This window comes from Pseudopodoces humilis, chromosome 15, assembly GCF_049639895.1.
Source record: "Pseudopodoces humilis isolate 2021_Gansu_Grassland_sample_001 chromosome 15, ASM4963989v1, whole genome shotgun sequence".
Taxonomy (NCBI): domain Eukaryota; kingdom Metazoa; phylum Chordata; class Aves; order Passeriformes; family Paridae; genus Pseudopodoces; species Pseudopodoces humilis.
In genome coordinates, this window is record NC_142214.1 from 5,319,950 (window position 1) to 5,333,692 (window position 13,743).

At 56.8% G+C, this 13,743-nt stretch overlaps 2 protein-coding genes across 3 annotated transcripts; both read right to left on the bottom strand.

Annotated features, from left to right (window-relative positions):
- Positions 1-221: 221 nt before the first annotated feature.
- LOC102100921 (diacylglycerol O-acyltransferase 2-like) lies at positions 222-4,768 on the bottom strand. The gene is made up of 8 exons (XM_005526144.3): positions 4,661-4,768; positions 3,057-3,185; positions 2,875-2,982; positions 2,578-2,648; positions 2,294-2,498; positions 1,285-1,459; positions 991-1,193; positions 222-881 (listed from the first exon to the last, which is right to left on the bottom strand). The coding sequence occupies exons 1-8, from the start codon at positions 4,698-4,700 to the stop codon at positions 727-729; spliced, it is 1,086 nt and encodes a 361-aa protein (XP_005526201.2). The 5' UTR covers positions 4,701-4,768; the 3' UTR covers positions 222-726.
- Positions 4,769-6,027: 1,259 nt separating this feature from the next.
- Positions 6,028-10,921, bottom strand: IGBP1 (immunoglobulin binding protein 1). Of its 2 annotated transcripts, none has more exons than XM_014255275.2 (6): positions 10,725-10,921; positions 9,904-10,203; positions 8,565-8,760; positions 7,626-7,711; positions 6,871-6,974; positions 6,028-6,530 (listed from the first exon to the last, which is right to left on the bottom strand). In XM_014255275.2, exons 1-6 carry the CDS (start codon positions 10,913-10,915, stop codon positions 6,385-6,387), a joined length of 1,023 nt encoding a protein of 340 aa, XP_014110750.1. In that variant the 5' UTR covers positions 10,916-10,921; the 3' UTR covers positions 6,028-6,384. The 2 variants fall into 2 exon arrangements, with proteins under 2 accessions (XP_014110750.1, XP_005526202.2); XM_005526145.3 differs by having other exon boundaries at positions 6,028-6,533.
- Positions 10,922-13,743: the final 2,822 nt, after the last annotated feature.

The window sequence follows — 13,743 nt, forward strand, 5'->3', positions numbered from 1 at the left end:
CAGTAAGAGCTGCCCCTCACCTCCCATCTTATCCAGTGTGGCCCAGGTGCACCTGGGAGCTGCCTGGCTGCACCTGAGTGGTGCAAGGGCCCTGCCCCAGCTGGAGATGGGACTGCCTGGGGGGGTGGTGACACTGGCTGACAAGGGTACTCACATGGGCAGGGCAGGGGTACCGCCACAGTGCTGCCAATCCCAACCTCCGGAACACACACAGACAGGCGTTGGGAGGTTGGAAATCTGTATTGGGTGTGGACATGGCAGGAAAGGCTCATCTGGGGCCACATGGTCCTGGCTCAGGCCACACCCACAGGTGGCCAAGTCCAGGAGTATCCCCCTTCCACCCCAGGGTGGGCTGTCCCCCCAGGCTGGTCCCACTTGTCATCGGGATGCCACCCCAAAAACCCCATGTCAATCCCTCGTTCCCATGACATCCCTCCCTCAGCTTGTGGTGACCTGGTTATCCCAGGGGGACCGTGCCCGTTGGTGGCCCCAGCCCCACACCAGCCCCTTGCAGGGGACAGCTGTGTCTCCCACAGCCCCTCCAGAGCCCTCGCAAGGGGGAGCCTTTCCCAATCTTCCCCTCGCTTCCCCCTCTCCTCCCCCTCAGGTCGGAGGAACAGAAGGCCAGAGTGGGGACTGTCCCCCGTATGTCCCCCATGCCAGGCTGGCTGGAATTCCCCCTGCAAGAGCCCTCATGAGCTAGGACGGGGCCGGTGCCGGTGGCACTCAGAGGATGTGCAGCTCGTCTGACTCGGACATCCCATACTTGGTCTTGTTCTCATTGAAGAGCTTGAGCAGGGCACAGATGTAGAGCTCGTGGTACCGGTCCACCAGCTCCCGGCTAGGGTTCTCCACCTTGGGCACGGCCACCGGCTCCCCCACTGCGGGCAGGGGACGGGGTCAGGGTGCTGGTAACGCGCTGGGCTCGCTGGGGACACAGCCCAGGAGTGTCCCCTTACCCCCCTGGCGACCCCCAGCCCCTCTGCTCACCCACGGTGATGATGGGTCTGGCGTAGGGCAGGAAGCCGCGGGAGCGGCAGGAGGTGAGGCCGCGGCCGTAGAAGAGGCAGGGAGCGAAGCCCATCATCTTCTGGAAGCGCCGCTGGATGCTCCTCATCCAGCTGCCCTCCTCAAAGACCACCTGGCGGAAGAGGTCGTTCTCCCCAAAGGAGAAGGAGGGGACGAGAAAGGCCCTGAGGAGAGGACACGGTGGGTGGTGACGGGGCGCTGGGGACCGCCGGGGCCCGCGGGGGTGGCAGTGCTGCCGACCCAGCCGTGACCCACCCGTGCCGCAGGGCCATGCGGACGAAGCCTTTGCGATTCTTGAGAATGAGCGTGGTGACACCGGGCCGGCAGGACAGCGACTCCGCCGCGCCGCCGATGACGATGGCCACCGCGTTGCCGGTGCCCTTCTGGGACAGCAGGTACCCGATGGCTCGGCGGGTCACCGGGAACAGCCCTGCGGCGGGACGGAGCACCGGGGATGTGGCGCTGCAGTGCCCGGGCACCCGACAGGGACCGCAGAGGGTCCCCGGGAGCGATGGCACCTGGTGGGACCTGGGCAGGGACAGTGCAAGGGCTCCCTCTGCTTCGGGAGGGGAGCGGGCAGGAGGTGGGAGAGGAGCGGGGAGGGAGCGAGGAGGGTGGGCTGGGGGCAGTGAGGGCAGAGGGTACAGGCAAGGGGCAGGCAAGGAGCGGGCAGGGTGCAGGAGCGGTACAGACAGGGGGTAGGAGCGGTACAGACGGTGTAGGAGCGGTACAGGGTGTAGGAGCGGTACAGACGGTGTAGGAGCGGTACAGACAGGGGGTAGGAGCGGTACAGACAGGGTGTAGGAGCGGTACAGACAGGGGGTAGGAGCGGTACAGACAGGGTGTAGGAGCGGTACAGACAGGGGGTAGGAGCGGTACAGACAGGGTGCAGGAGCGGTACAGACAGGGGGTAGGAGAGGTACAGGGTGTAGGAGCGGTACAGACGGTGTAGGAGCGGTACAGACAGGGTGTAGGAGCGGTACAGACAGGGTGTAGGAGCGGTACAGACAGGGTGCAGGAGCTGTACAGGGTGTAGGAACGGGCAGGGTGTAGGAGCTGTACAGACAGGGTGTAGGCAAGCAACGGGCAGGGTGCGAGCAAGGTGAAGGTGCAGCTCAGGCAAGGTGCAGATAAGGTGCGAGGTGAAGCTGTGGCTCAGGCACAACGCAAGCAGAGCAGCATCCCTGCCCTGCCTCTTCCCGGGAGCACCATCCCTTAGGGGGATCAGGGCCCTCCCGAGCCGGGCAGGGCAGGCACCGCTCACCCCCGCTCATCAGGTACTCCCGAAACACGGGCAGGCGGAAGTTTCCGGCCAGCGTGGTGAGGAAGGAGCGGATGCCCGGGAAGAGCTCCCCGAAGCCCGTGGAGCCCGTGATGAAGTTGCAGAAGGCGCCCACGCAGAGGATGCCGTGGGGGTGCGAGCCGATGATGTAGTTGTGGCGGGGGGACAGGTCGTGTGTCTTCACCAGCTGCGGGGACAAAAGGAGTCACGGGAACCTGACGGTGACACCTCCTTTTGGGTTGTCGCACCCCGTCCTGGAGCCGTACCTTCACCGGGAAATAATCCCGAAAGTGCTTCCATACCGTCCATCGCCGCAGGCACGGCAGCCTCCTGCCACCTGCAAAGCCGGCTTTGAACCCCAGCCCAGCCCAGTGGGCAGCAGGATCCGAGGGAATCGCTCCCCGAGGAGCCTCTGCATCCCTCCTCCCATCGTGGTGCTGGTGATGGGGGAGTGGAGGGAAGGAGCAGGGTGCTCCCCATATTCTGGGAGGAACCTGGGGAAAGGGGGAGCCCACCCCCATTCTGCTGCAAAGCCGGAGGAAGCGGGGACACGGCCACCACACCTTTCTCCGGCGTGTCCCAGTCGAAGATGATCCAGGCCAGGTAGAGCACGGGGATGAGCCAGAGGCTGGTGAACAGCAGGTAGGTGAGGAGCAGGAGGCTGACGGTTCCTGCGGGAGCCGGGCAGGGGGTGAGCGGGTGTGTGGCCCCCCCCGGGACCCCCACAGCCCCCCTGCTCACTCACCCAGCAGCAGGAAGCTGAGCACCCACTGCAGCACGGCCAGGAGCTGGAGCGCGGAGCGAACGTCGCGCTGCGAGGGCCAGGGCACGGCCAGCAGCGTCCTCAGGGCAGTCTGGATGCTGGCCCGGCTGCCTGCGGAGAGCGGGACACGGAGAAGGGGACACGGAGAAGGGGACACGGAGAAGGGGACACGGAGAGGGGAACACGGCCCACGCCCAAAACAGCACGGCTCCGAGCTGCCGGGGGACACCCAGGGGCACCGGCGGGAGGTGGGATGGGAAGGATGAGCAGCTGGTGGGGAGGGATGGGATGTGGGGAGTGGAATGAAGGATGCTCGTCCTCAGGAAGCTCTGGACCATGCCAGGAGGTGGCCCTGGGAAATCAGGGCTGTCCCAGGAGCAGGAAGCTCCTGGGCACTGTCAAGCCCAAAAGCCCAGTGCACCAGTGGCACATCCCTGCTCCACGTCCATTTCTGAAGGGCCAGGACCGTTCTCGTGCCCGCCTTGGCATACTCAGGCTCACGGGGGATTTGGGGATTTCTCAGCCGGCACAGCAGAGCGGCACCACCCCCAGCAAATGCCAAGGCCAGCAGCAAGGCTGAGCCAGGGTGGCCGGGGGTGGCAGTCCCGCTCTGTCCCCACAGTGACACGCCCCTGGCAGTGCCGCCACTCCACTCCCCCTGCCACCCCTTCCCTCCAGCCGATCTTGGTGAACCATTAACTTCCCCGGGCTGGGAGCCAGGATCCAAACTCCAAGCCTGGCCCCATCCCTGCTCCCCAAAATGGGCATGCCAGCTCCTGGCCAAAGGTCCCCACACTGAGACCACCCCAGAGAGCCACCCCAGTGTCACAAAAGCCTTATTTTCTTGACAAAATCTGCATGTTGGGCAGAGAGATGATCAGGGATCCACAGGAGCAGCCTGTGGCTCCCCAGGCCAGGAGCCCCCAGGTCAGAGCAGAACCACCAACCCCTGGTTCAGGAAGCTGGTGGAGATTCAGTTCTTTCAGCTCAATCCTAACAGGAATGGGACAAGTGGAATAAATTGAACACTGGAGCCATCTCTGGCCCATGGGGGATTTTTCCATTAGAGAATTTTTGTCCTTTTCTCCCATGCAGCATGCTGGGCTCTGAGTGATCCTTTCGACCCACCACACATCCCCAAAATCCCAACCACCTGCAGAACCCAGAACCTTCTTTTTCCCAAGGAAGACACAGAGCTCCTCCCAGCAAACTTCTGCCCACTGAACAGTTGCTTTTTAACATCATTTTCCTAGCTCCTATTCCAAAATCCCCATTGATATCCACACCACAGACACAGAGAACCCCCTAGGGCTGTGCTGTCGGCCCCATCCACAGCAACAGGAGCCTCTGCAAATCCAACATTTGGAATTTGCAGGAATATCTTGTGTGTAGCATTCCCAAATGTCGTCCAAAATTCAATCCCTGTGGAGCAGCTGTGTGTTTTACTGTGGAGTTATCCTCACGTTGCTCCCAACACCCCCTTTCCCCTCAGCGCTCCCAAGCAAGCAGACAACAGTGACAACCACCAGCTCCTCGCATTGCTGGAGAACCAGGAACCATCCCAACCCATTTTGGGAATCTCTTACCACTGAGATTCTGGGAGCAGGCTGCTATGATGGTTTTCATGGTGGCAGGAGCCCCGTGGTGCCGAGGGTGGAAAGGTGAGTTTGGCAATCAGAGGGCGCTGGGCTGTGTGACCACAGGCTTTAACCAGGTGACCAGAGGGACACCAGCCCTGCTGAGGGGAGGGGACCTGCTCCAGCTGGGATTAGGAGCATGGAGGGGAACTGGTGATCCCTGGAAGGGTCACACAGAGTGTGAGGAGCTGTGGCCATGCTGGGAGGTTGCTGCTCCTAGGAAAGTCTTGGCTGCCGGTGCTGGTGGGGGCTGAATTCCTCTGGGAATGGTTCTGCTGCATTCCCCTGGGAATGGCACCGTCCATGCTGGGGGAATGTCACAAACACTGCCATGTGACAGCCTCAGAGCCACCCAAAAATATCATCCTGAAGCTCCACGGCCACCAGACCATTCCTGCCGCTCCCAGCCTGGGGATGGGCACCCTGCCTTCTGCCCAGGATGCCTGGAGCGCTGTCAGGAGAGGTTTGAGGGGAAAAATAACAAGAAAGGGAAATAGGAGCAGCAGGGAGTCAGCACTGAGGTGGGGCCTCAGGCCAACAGCCCAAGAACAGAGAGAATCCGCAGGGAATAAATCCCTGAAGCTACTCCTCAGGATCCAGCTGTCCAGAGACACTCCTAGGCTAACATCAGTGTAGGAAAGGGATAAACACACCTGCAGGATTGTGGTGGGAAAGGAGGAAACGTTCCTGGGAGATCTGGAACCCATAAACCCCTCCTGTCAATTGTAGGGACTCAGTACCTGGGAGAAAAGGACCACAGTCCCTGCAGGCTTCCTGGGTGCGGATCAATTCTGAGGACAGGGATTGCTGCATGGAAAACACCTCAACTCCTGCAGCCCAGCTGTGCCCAAATCCTGCTATTAGGAAGGAAAACCACCAAATTTCTACAGAATCCCACTGTCCCAGGGAAAGGAAGCATTGTGCAGGTGACACTACTCCAGGTGACACAAAGTGCCAGCTATGCTTTGCTTTTCCATCCCAGTATTTTACCAGGTTTGGAACAAATCTCTCCACAGCTGCCAGCCCACACTGGGCACTTCCAGAGCTTCCAGCTGTGACTCCTCACCTTCCTGCACACATCTGCTGTGCCAGCTCAGTGGCAGATGTGTCCTCCCTCATTCAGGAATGGTGTCAGGGGGATTCAGAGTTTTCCCTGTTTCAGGGATTGTTCTGGAGTTTCAAAGCACACTGACTACTTTGTCTTGGAATATGGCACCATTTGTCCCAGTTCTGTCCCCTGTGGGCTCCATGAGAGTGTCTGGGGTTCACCCCCTGGAAAAACTTGGGATGAAGAGCAAGAGAATTTCACAGCAAGAACCAGGCAGCACAAAGAGAATTTATTTTGCTTAAAATAGAGAGGGAAAAAAAAATAAATATATCCACCCACAATACAAAGAGCAGTTTCCAAATCCATGGAGCTCCCCTTGGAGCTCTGCTTGGAAGGGCACACACAGGGAGCCTGACCCACATGGAACTGTCCCTCAGAGCTCTGGGGCACCCCCCAGCACGACCAGTGCCCCCAGTCTGACATGGAATGCGAAGGGGTCACATGTCCTCCTGCCATCCTGTCCATCCAGGGAATTCCCGGATGCTCCACCTATGTACACTGTATTCCCGCCTCCCTCTCCAGGTTGTTCTCCCAGGATCTCCAGGCCCTGCTGGCAGCCAGAGCATCAGCCCATGTTGTGCCTGTTGCCGTAGCCCCGGGGGTGTGTGTCCTTCCAGTCGTCCCAGTCCCGAGCTTTCTGAAGAGCTTCCTCATCATCCTCCTCCTCCTCTGTCTCCTGCTGCTGCTTCTGTAACTCCTCATCACTTGCACCTGCTGGAGGGGAGGGACAGGGAGGAGATCCAGGTTCTCCAAAGCCCTGCTGGGAGCTGGGCTTGCCAGACAGCAGGAGTGGGAACCTTAGAATGGGCTGGGTTGGAAGGGATCTTCAAACCCATCCAGTGCCACTAGGGACACCTCCTGCTATCCCAGGTTGTTCCAAGCCCTGTCCAAGCTGGCCTTGGACAGGCCAAGCATAGTCTCACCCAGTTGTTTTCCTAATAAAACTTGGATTCTTCCATAGTCGGGGGTGTTCCATACCCTGCACACATCCCTGTTCACCCATCCTCTCAAGAGGCTTCCCAAATCCCCTGCTCCCATCTCTGTTCCATACCTGGAACCCTGTGTGTGGAGGACACGACTCCCTGTCTCCGGCGCTGCTCGTACCAGTCATCCACAGTCATGGTGGGCAGCCCGGGATAGCCAGCTCCAAACACCCTGCAGTGGGACAAAACCAGCCAAAACCAGGCAATGACATCCCCTGGAATGAGCAGGAACACAGACAAGAGGCACAGGGCTATTCCATGATCCAATCTGTGCTAAGGATATAAGGATGTCACAAGGAAGGCTTCAGGAAGACTTTGGGGTGACCCAACTGTGGCCCTCCTGTGCCCAAGGGAAAGATGGAGAGGGCCTGGAGTGGCAGGACACAGGGAATGGCTTCCCACTGCCAGAGGGCAGGGTTAGATGGGATATTGGGAAGGAATTCTCCCCTGTGAGAACTGTGAGGCCCTGGCACAGGGTGCCCAGAGAAGATGTGGCTGCCCCTGGATCCCTGGAAGTGCCCAAGGCCAGGTTGGACAGGGCCTGGAGTAACCTGGGATAGGGGAAGGTGGCCCCAGGACACCCCTGGGAACTGAAACAGATACATGGAAAGCTCAGCATAAATCATGCCCCAAGCATGACAGGAAATCTGCTTTCTATCCCATTCTGTCCTTAAGGTGCCAAAATTCCTGCACAGATTTCAGGGTGCCACAAACTCAAGCGCAGACATGAAGACACCACCTGGATTTCTGCACTTGATGCAGTATTTTAGGCTTGACATGAGAGCACTGTCCCAAAGTGTGGTTGGATCATCCCAATCCATACCTGGCCTGAGCAGCATCCCGGGTGAGGATGAAGGGTTTCATCAGAATTCTGGCTGACCGGGAAGGGCCACGGGGACCTGCTGAAGCCTGGGGATGCAAACAACAGTCACCAAGGCATTGAGGGGATGAGAATTCCCCCTCTGCTTCCCATCCTGAAGTTATTAAAGGTCTTGTAGAGGAGAAACACCTCAGCTGTCAGAGCAACCCCCCAGGATGGAGAATCCAGGCCTGAATTTGGTTTAAATCAGGAATTGCAGCTGTGCAATCACTTCCTGTGCCTCTGGGCCACCTGCTGGGGTCAAAGCAGAGCTGCCAGGGCTGAGCTCAGAGCAGAGCAGGAAATGTTTATTGTTCCAGTGGAACATTCTGAACCCATCATTCCATGGCATCTCCAGATCACCTCAGAGGATCTGAGTCCTGCAGTGCCAAAAAATTACCCCCCCAAACCAGCCCTGCCAGGAGGCTGTGCCAGCACATCAGGAGCTGCTGTTCCCAGCAGACATGCCAGGTCACAGAAATCCTGGACACAATGTTCTGCACGGGGATTGCAGGGCTGTGGGAATGTTCTGTCATTCCAAATGGGCTGATAACACCTGGACACGCTGCAGACCAGGAGTGGAGGCACAAGGGTCTTATTTTAATTTCCAAATCCAATTGTTCTTCAGAAATAGGGATCTGCAGAAAAGCCTTGCATAGCCCAGTTCAGCTCCCGTATTCCAAGCTCCAGCATTCCACAGGCTGGGACTGTGGGGAAGGTGTAGCAGCAGAGTCCAATCCAAAACTCAGAATTCAGAATGGAGAAAAGCCCATCAGCTCATGCTGTGATTGGGCTCAATTCCAACTGGGAAGTCACTGAATAAAACTCTGCCACTGAATTCCTCTGGGACTCATCCCCTCATGCCCATCCCACAGCACCTGGATCCCAGGAGAGCTCCCTCACCTGCCTGGCTGCATCCCTGCTCCTCAGGATCACCAGCTCCTGGTCGATGCTCTCAATCTCCTCCAGGCTGGTGCCGATCCATTTCTGGATCTGGAGGATGTAAAATTCCCGGATCTGATCCTCATCCGCTGTCCCGCTCTCCACAAAGCTGCTCATGGAGGCCAATTTGTTCTCCAGCTCTTTCTTCTGTTTGTATCTGGCTCAAACACAGCAAAATCAGATCATGGAATCATTTTTCTCCAGCCCTGGGATCGTTGCCACCCTTTGTAAGAGGTCCAACCAAATTTCATGGAAGTTGTGCTGGTTCCTGTTGGAATTTTAGCCTCTCCTGTCTGTTAAAAGTAGCTGTAAAATTACACTTAATTCAGAGAGACCTCAATGATCTTATTCTTCTCCTAAATACTGAGGAATCCTTGGAAATTGAAGCTGTCCTGGTAAAATTAGGTGAGACTGGAAACATCAGTCTCCTGGAGAAAGCAGGACTGAGAAAATCAATGGAATGGCTGGTTTGAGTTGATTCTGTGTCACACAAACAGAATAAAATGCTTTTCCAACTTCTCAGGTTGGTTTTGTGCATGTGGGTGTTTTTTAAAATGTAATTTTGGCTTTTTGGACTTTTTGACCTATTCAGGAATTAGTTATTAAAGGGAAGAACTCCCTATATAATAAACTTCCAGGGTAAATTTATCTTTACTTTTTCAGGAATTAGTTATTAAAGGGGAAACTACTCCTATAAAAAACTTCCAAACTAAATCCTTGTGTCCTCCTTCCCTGCGTTACTGTCATCTGAAGAATGAACAGTAAGAGCCAACCTTTGGGAGCTGAGAGAACAAGGAGCATGAAAGAGTAATTTTAAAAAAAAAACCCTTCCCAATTAGAATATAAATCATATTTTTCTATGCTTTTCTACACAATTTAAGCAAGCCCAGCCCAGTTTGGACCTTCCAGCTCTGCCACAATGATAAATACAGTGGCCAAAATCCCAACCAGAGCACCAAAAGCACCAACCACCTTTTTTTCAAGCTCTAATGAACCCACTGGTAGGAAACTTCCAGTTTGGAAGTCTTTATGCTGCCAGCAGTGATTAAAGAACTAACTGTAAGATTAATTATGAAAGATTAAAGAGCTTATTTTAAGTTTTTGAGCAGTTTTTCCTCAGAGACCAGAAACTGGAGACACAAATGCCCCTCCCTAGCCCTACCCATTAAACAGCGAGCTGCATCTCTTAAAATGAGCATTTTATGGTCAAATTATTCCAACGCCCAGGGAAGCTCTTCCCTGTCCAACCCTGCACTGCCTCAGGCTCCTGCTCCTCCCAGAGTGAGTCCCAAAGCTGCACCTTTCGATTTTGGCTGTCCTGCTCACGGCCATGGCCACCAGGTTGGGCTGGGCGGGGTCCCTGGGGGCCGAGGGGCTCCCGGTTTCCTCCTCGCCGGAGACACCGGGGGGCAGCTGGAAAGATCCCAGCCCGTAGTTCCTGCAGAGCTTGAGGAAGCGCAGGAAGTGCTCCCGGGCACTCTCCAGGTGCTCCCTTCTCCTGCTCAGGTCCACCTGCTTCAGCGTCAGGGCTCCCAGCAGCGCCGGCAGCAGCATGTACTTCAGGTCGGCTGAGGCCACTTCCTCCAGCTCCTCGTTCTCGCTGCCAGGGAGAGAGCAGGGAGTCAGGGAACGGAATGGAGATGGGAAAGGGGGTAGAGTCATCCTGTGAGAGGCGGCTGAGGGAGATGGGAAAGGGGCTCAGAGAAAAGGAGGCTCAGGAGGGACCTTCTGGCTCTGCACAGCTCCTGACAGGAGGGGACAGCCGGGGGATCGGGCTCTGCTCCCAGGGAACAGGGACAGGAGGAGAGGGAACGGCCTCAGGCTGTGCCAGGGTGGGCTCAGGTTGGACATCAGCAGGAATTTCTCCATGGAAAGGGCGGTCACGCATTGGAAGGGGCTGCCCAGGGAGGTGCTGGAGTCTCCACCCCTGGAGTATCCAAGGAACGCCCAAACGTGGCACTCAGTGCTCCGGGCTGGGTGACAAGGTGGGCATCGATCACAGGTTGGACTCGATGGTCTCGGAATCTTGTCCAACTTCAGTGATTCTATCCCGCTCCCGCCCCACCTCGGCCCTACCCGGGGACCCTCCCCTGTCCCCTCAGACGCGTCCCCTCCGCTCACCTGAACAGCTCCAGCTGCGCCACCATGACCGCCGCCCGCTGCAGCGCGTCCAGCCCCTGCCGCACCTTGTCCTGCACGGCCGGGGCTCCCGAGGAGGGCTCGGTGCTGGCCTCCAGCTCGTCCCAGAGCCGCCGTCCCAACGCCAGCAACTCCGCCAGCCGGGGGCCACTCGCGCCCACCTCCGCCATCATGGGCCGGGAACGGCGCCGTCGCCACTTCCGGCGCGGTCCGGTGCGACCGTACCCCTCCGGGCCGCCATCTTGGGAAGGTCACCGCCATAGCCACGACATGGGGCGACACCTTGGGGAGGCCACGGCTGGAGCTCCAACGGGCGCCATCTTGGGGAGGGTACAGGCATAGCCGGGGCGCGGGAGCCGCCATGCTGGTGAGGGCGGGCTGAGGGGCAGCGGCCCCGGTGGGAGCCGTGATGGCCCCGCGCTCGCTCCGCGGCCGTGAAGCCCCTCGGAACCCCCGGGACGAGCGGGAACTGCGGGAAGGAGCGGCTCGGCGAGACCGGGAGCGCTCAGAAGCCTCCAGTGCCCTCACACTTTTCCCTGCCAGGTCCTGCCTGGCGCACCGGCCGCACGGGTCCTGGCAGGGAGAGCAGGGATGGAGTCTGAGGAACTGGAAAAAAATGAGGTAAATTAGATAAATTGGCAGAAAACATCTGTTATCCCGCTGTATAAAAAGGGTACACGGTGGAGATCCCCGATAGCACAGTACTGGATGTCAATAAATATCAATTTATTTAAGCACAGCACCTTCCTATTCTCTGTTTTTTCTATATTATAAGTGGGACATGCACCTTTCTCTTTTTTTTTCTTTCTTTTTTTTTTTTTTTTTCTTACCCTCCCCTTTATTTATTTCACTCCTAAAATCTCTAAAATTCAACCAGGCATCAGGCAGTTTAGGGTTAAATCTGTGCTTTTAGGAGCAGGTTATTTCCCTTAGAAATACAGGTGAGTGACCTGTCTGTGAGCAAAGTATGGATGTAGCAACCACTACTACTGCTCATTACTCCTGAGTAATTCTAACTCAGCCTCTGAGGATGACTCCATTTATGATTTATTCTGTTTGTTTTCCTCTTGCCTGAGTCAGATTGTGCCATGAATTGTTACTCACAGAGCCCGGTCCTCAAAACCTGTCTGGCCCCAGGTCTGGGCTGATGGGAGGATCTCCTGGATATTCCCAGCGGGATGGCAGCACTGGGGTGGCTCATGGCCACATCAGTGTCTGCTCTGCAGAGGAGAGAGTCCCCAGGCTCCCTTCCTGCTGGAATGGCTGCCCAGCCTGGGAGAAATCAAATCCTTCCCTTGGGGAGGTGGAGGCCCTGGAATGGATTTCCCAGAGAAGCTGTGGCTGCCCCTGGATCCCTGGAAGTGTCCAAGGCCAGGTTGGACAGGGCTTGGAGCAACCTGGGATAGAGGAAGGTGTCCCTGCCCATGGCAGAGGATGGAACAAGATGGGCTTTAAGGTCCCTTCTACCAAACCATCCAAGAATTCCATGATTCCAAGGGATGGAGAGCTGCTTTCCCTCCAAGCCCCCCACAGCCCTGCCAGAACTGACCTTCCAGCTACACCCCAAATTCCTCAGGCTGCAGCTGGGTCCCCCTCGGATCTTATGGCTCTTACTCACCCCTGTTTGTCCCTGTCTCTCAGCTGAAGATCCCCACACGGACAATCCCTGCTTTTGTTTGTCATCCTTCGAGCACCATGACACTGCTGAACACCCCAGGAATAAAGGAGAACAGAGAGGGAAGGGTTTTTCCTTAAATACAGGCGTTTACTCATGCGTGTGTCTTGTGGTGTGAGGGTGCACGGACCAACCATCCCAAAGGTCACAGCAACATCCCCCAAATATTCCCAGCAGTGCAGGTTGGACAGGGCTTGGAGCATCCTGGGGTAGGAGAAGGTTCCCTGCTCATGCCAGCAGGTGGAACTGGATGAGTTGTAAGGTCCCTTCAACCCACAGCATTCCAGGATTCCCTGATTCTGTGAGATGTCCATCCACAGCTGAGCCCCATCCTGGGCTTTCTCCTCCTTCTGGCTCAGCTCTGGGAGCAGCACAAGGAAAAGCAGGTGCAGGTCCTGATCCACATTCCAGTGGGAGCTGTGCAGAAGAAATGTCCCAACAGATCCTTAACACAGAGCCATCCTTCCTCCAAAATGTTTAATTACCAACCCTTGCTCGCATTACCCTCCTGGAATGAGTTATGCAGCATCCCTCAATGAATAAGGAAATAAAAGGGAAAATAAATAAATCAGTGTTTTAACAGCAAAATAAAAAGAATCCATGAAAATCACTTGCCTTTCTCCAGACTTTATTGTTTGCACAAGTTTGACCAGCAACAAATAACCGCGTTCACACCAACGTTACTCCCTTAAAACCCCTGGGGACAAGCCCTGGGATCATTCCCACTGCATCCATCCTCTGGCTCCCGGTTCCTGGGGATGCTCCCAGCCCTGCAGATCTCACATCCCTGCCAATTCCAGGTGTGGGCCCGGATTTCAGCAGCTCCCACTGGGAGCGTTGTCACAGAGCTGTCACCCCCTGCCAGCCTGACCCTTTGCACTCTCCAACTAATTCCGGCGCCTTCCAGTTTCCCGCAGGATTCCGGCTGCACGGGGACCCCTCCAGTCTTTTCCCAGCTCTTCCCTGCCGGGCTTGGAGTCAAGGAGGGAGAGGAGGAGTGGATTCTGCATATTCAGCACTTGACCCTGCCTTGTCCCAGGCAGAAATTCCAACGGGACCTCTCTAGCAGAGATGCCGACAGCTCCCCTGGGCATTCCTTGCCATTGTGGCTCCTCTCCTCTCCTCTCCCTCAGGCGATGCGTGTTTGTAGTTACCAAATGCAAATCACATTTCCCACCCTCCTGGCTGGAGTTCTCACTCCACAAGATCCTTCCCGGATTTTTTTTCCTCTCACCAGCTCCTTTTGCAATGCAGGCGGAGTTCGCAGCCCCTCCCGGTGTCACCTCCCTGTGATCTGGGATGCGCTGGGAGGTGGATGGAGGGAGG

What these genes read in the sequence shown, in the direction of transcription:
- LOC102100921 (XM_005526144.3), bottom strand. Translation starts at nt 4,700, where the DNA reads ATGAAAACCATCATAGCAGCCTGCTCCCAGAATCTCAGTG. An exon ending in GGGATTATTTCCCGGTGAAG is followed by an intron (nt 2,499 to 2,577) that starts GTACGGCTCCAG and finishes TTGTCCCCGCAG; the next exon opens with CTGGTGAAGACACACGACCT. An exon ending in CAGACCCATCATCACCGTGG is followed by an intron (nt 882 to 990) that starts GTGAGCAGAGGG and finishes CCCTGCCCGCAG; the next exon opens with TGGGGGAGCCGGTGGCCGTG.
- IGBP1 (XM_005526145.3), bottom strand. Translation starts at nt 10,915, where the DNA reads ATGATGGCGGAGGTGGGCGCGAGTGGCCCCCGGCTGGCGGAGTTGCTG. An exon ending in AGGACAGCCAAAATCGAAAG is followed by an intron (nt 8,761 to 9,903) that starts GTGCAGCTTTGG and finishes TGTTTGAGCCAG; the next exon opens with ATACAAACAGAAGAAAGAGC. An exon ending in CGGGATGCTGCTCAGGCCAG is followed by an intron (nt 6,975 to 7,625) that starts GTATGGATTGGG and finishes GTCCCACTGCAG; the next exon opens with GGTGTTTGGAGCTGGCTATC.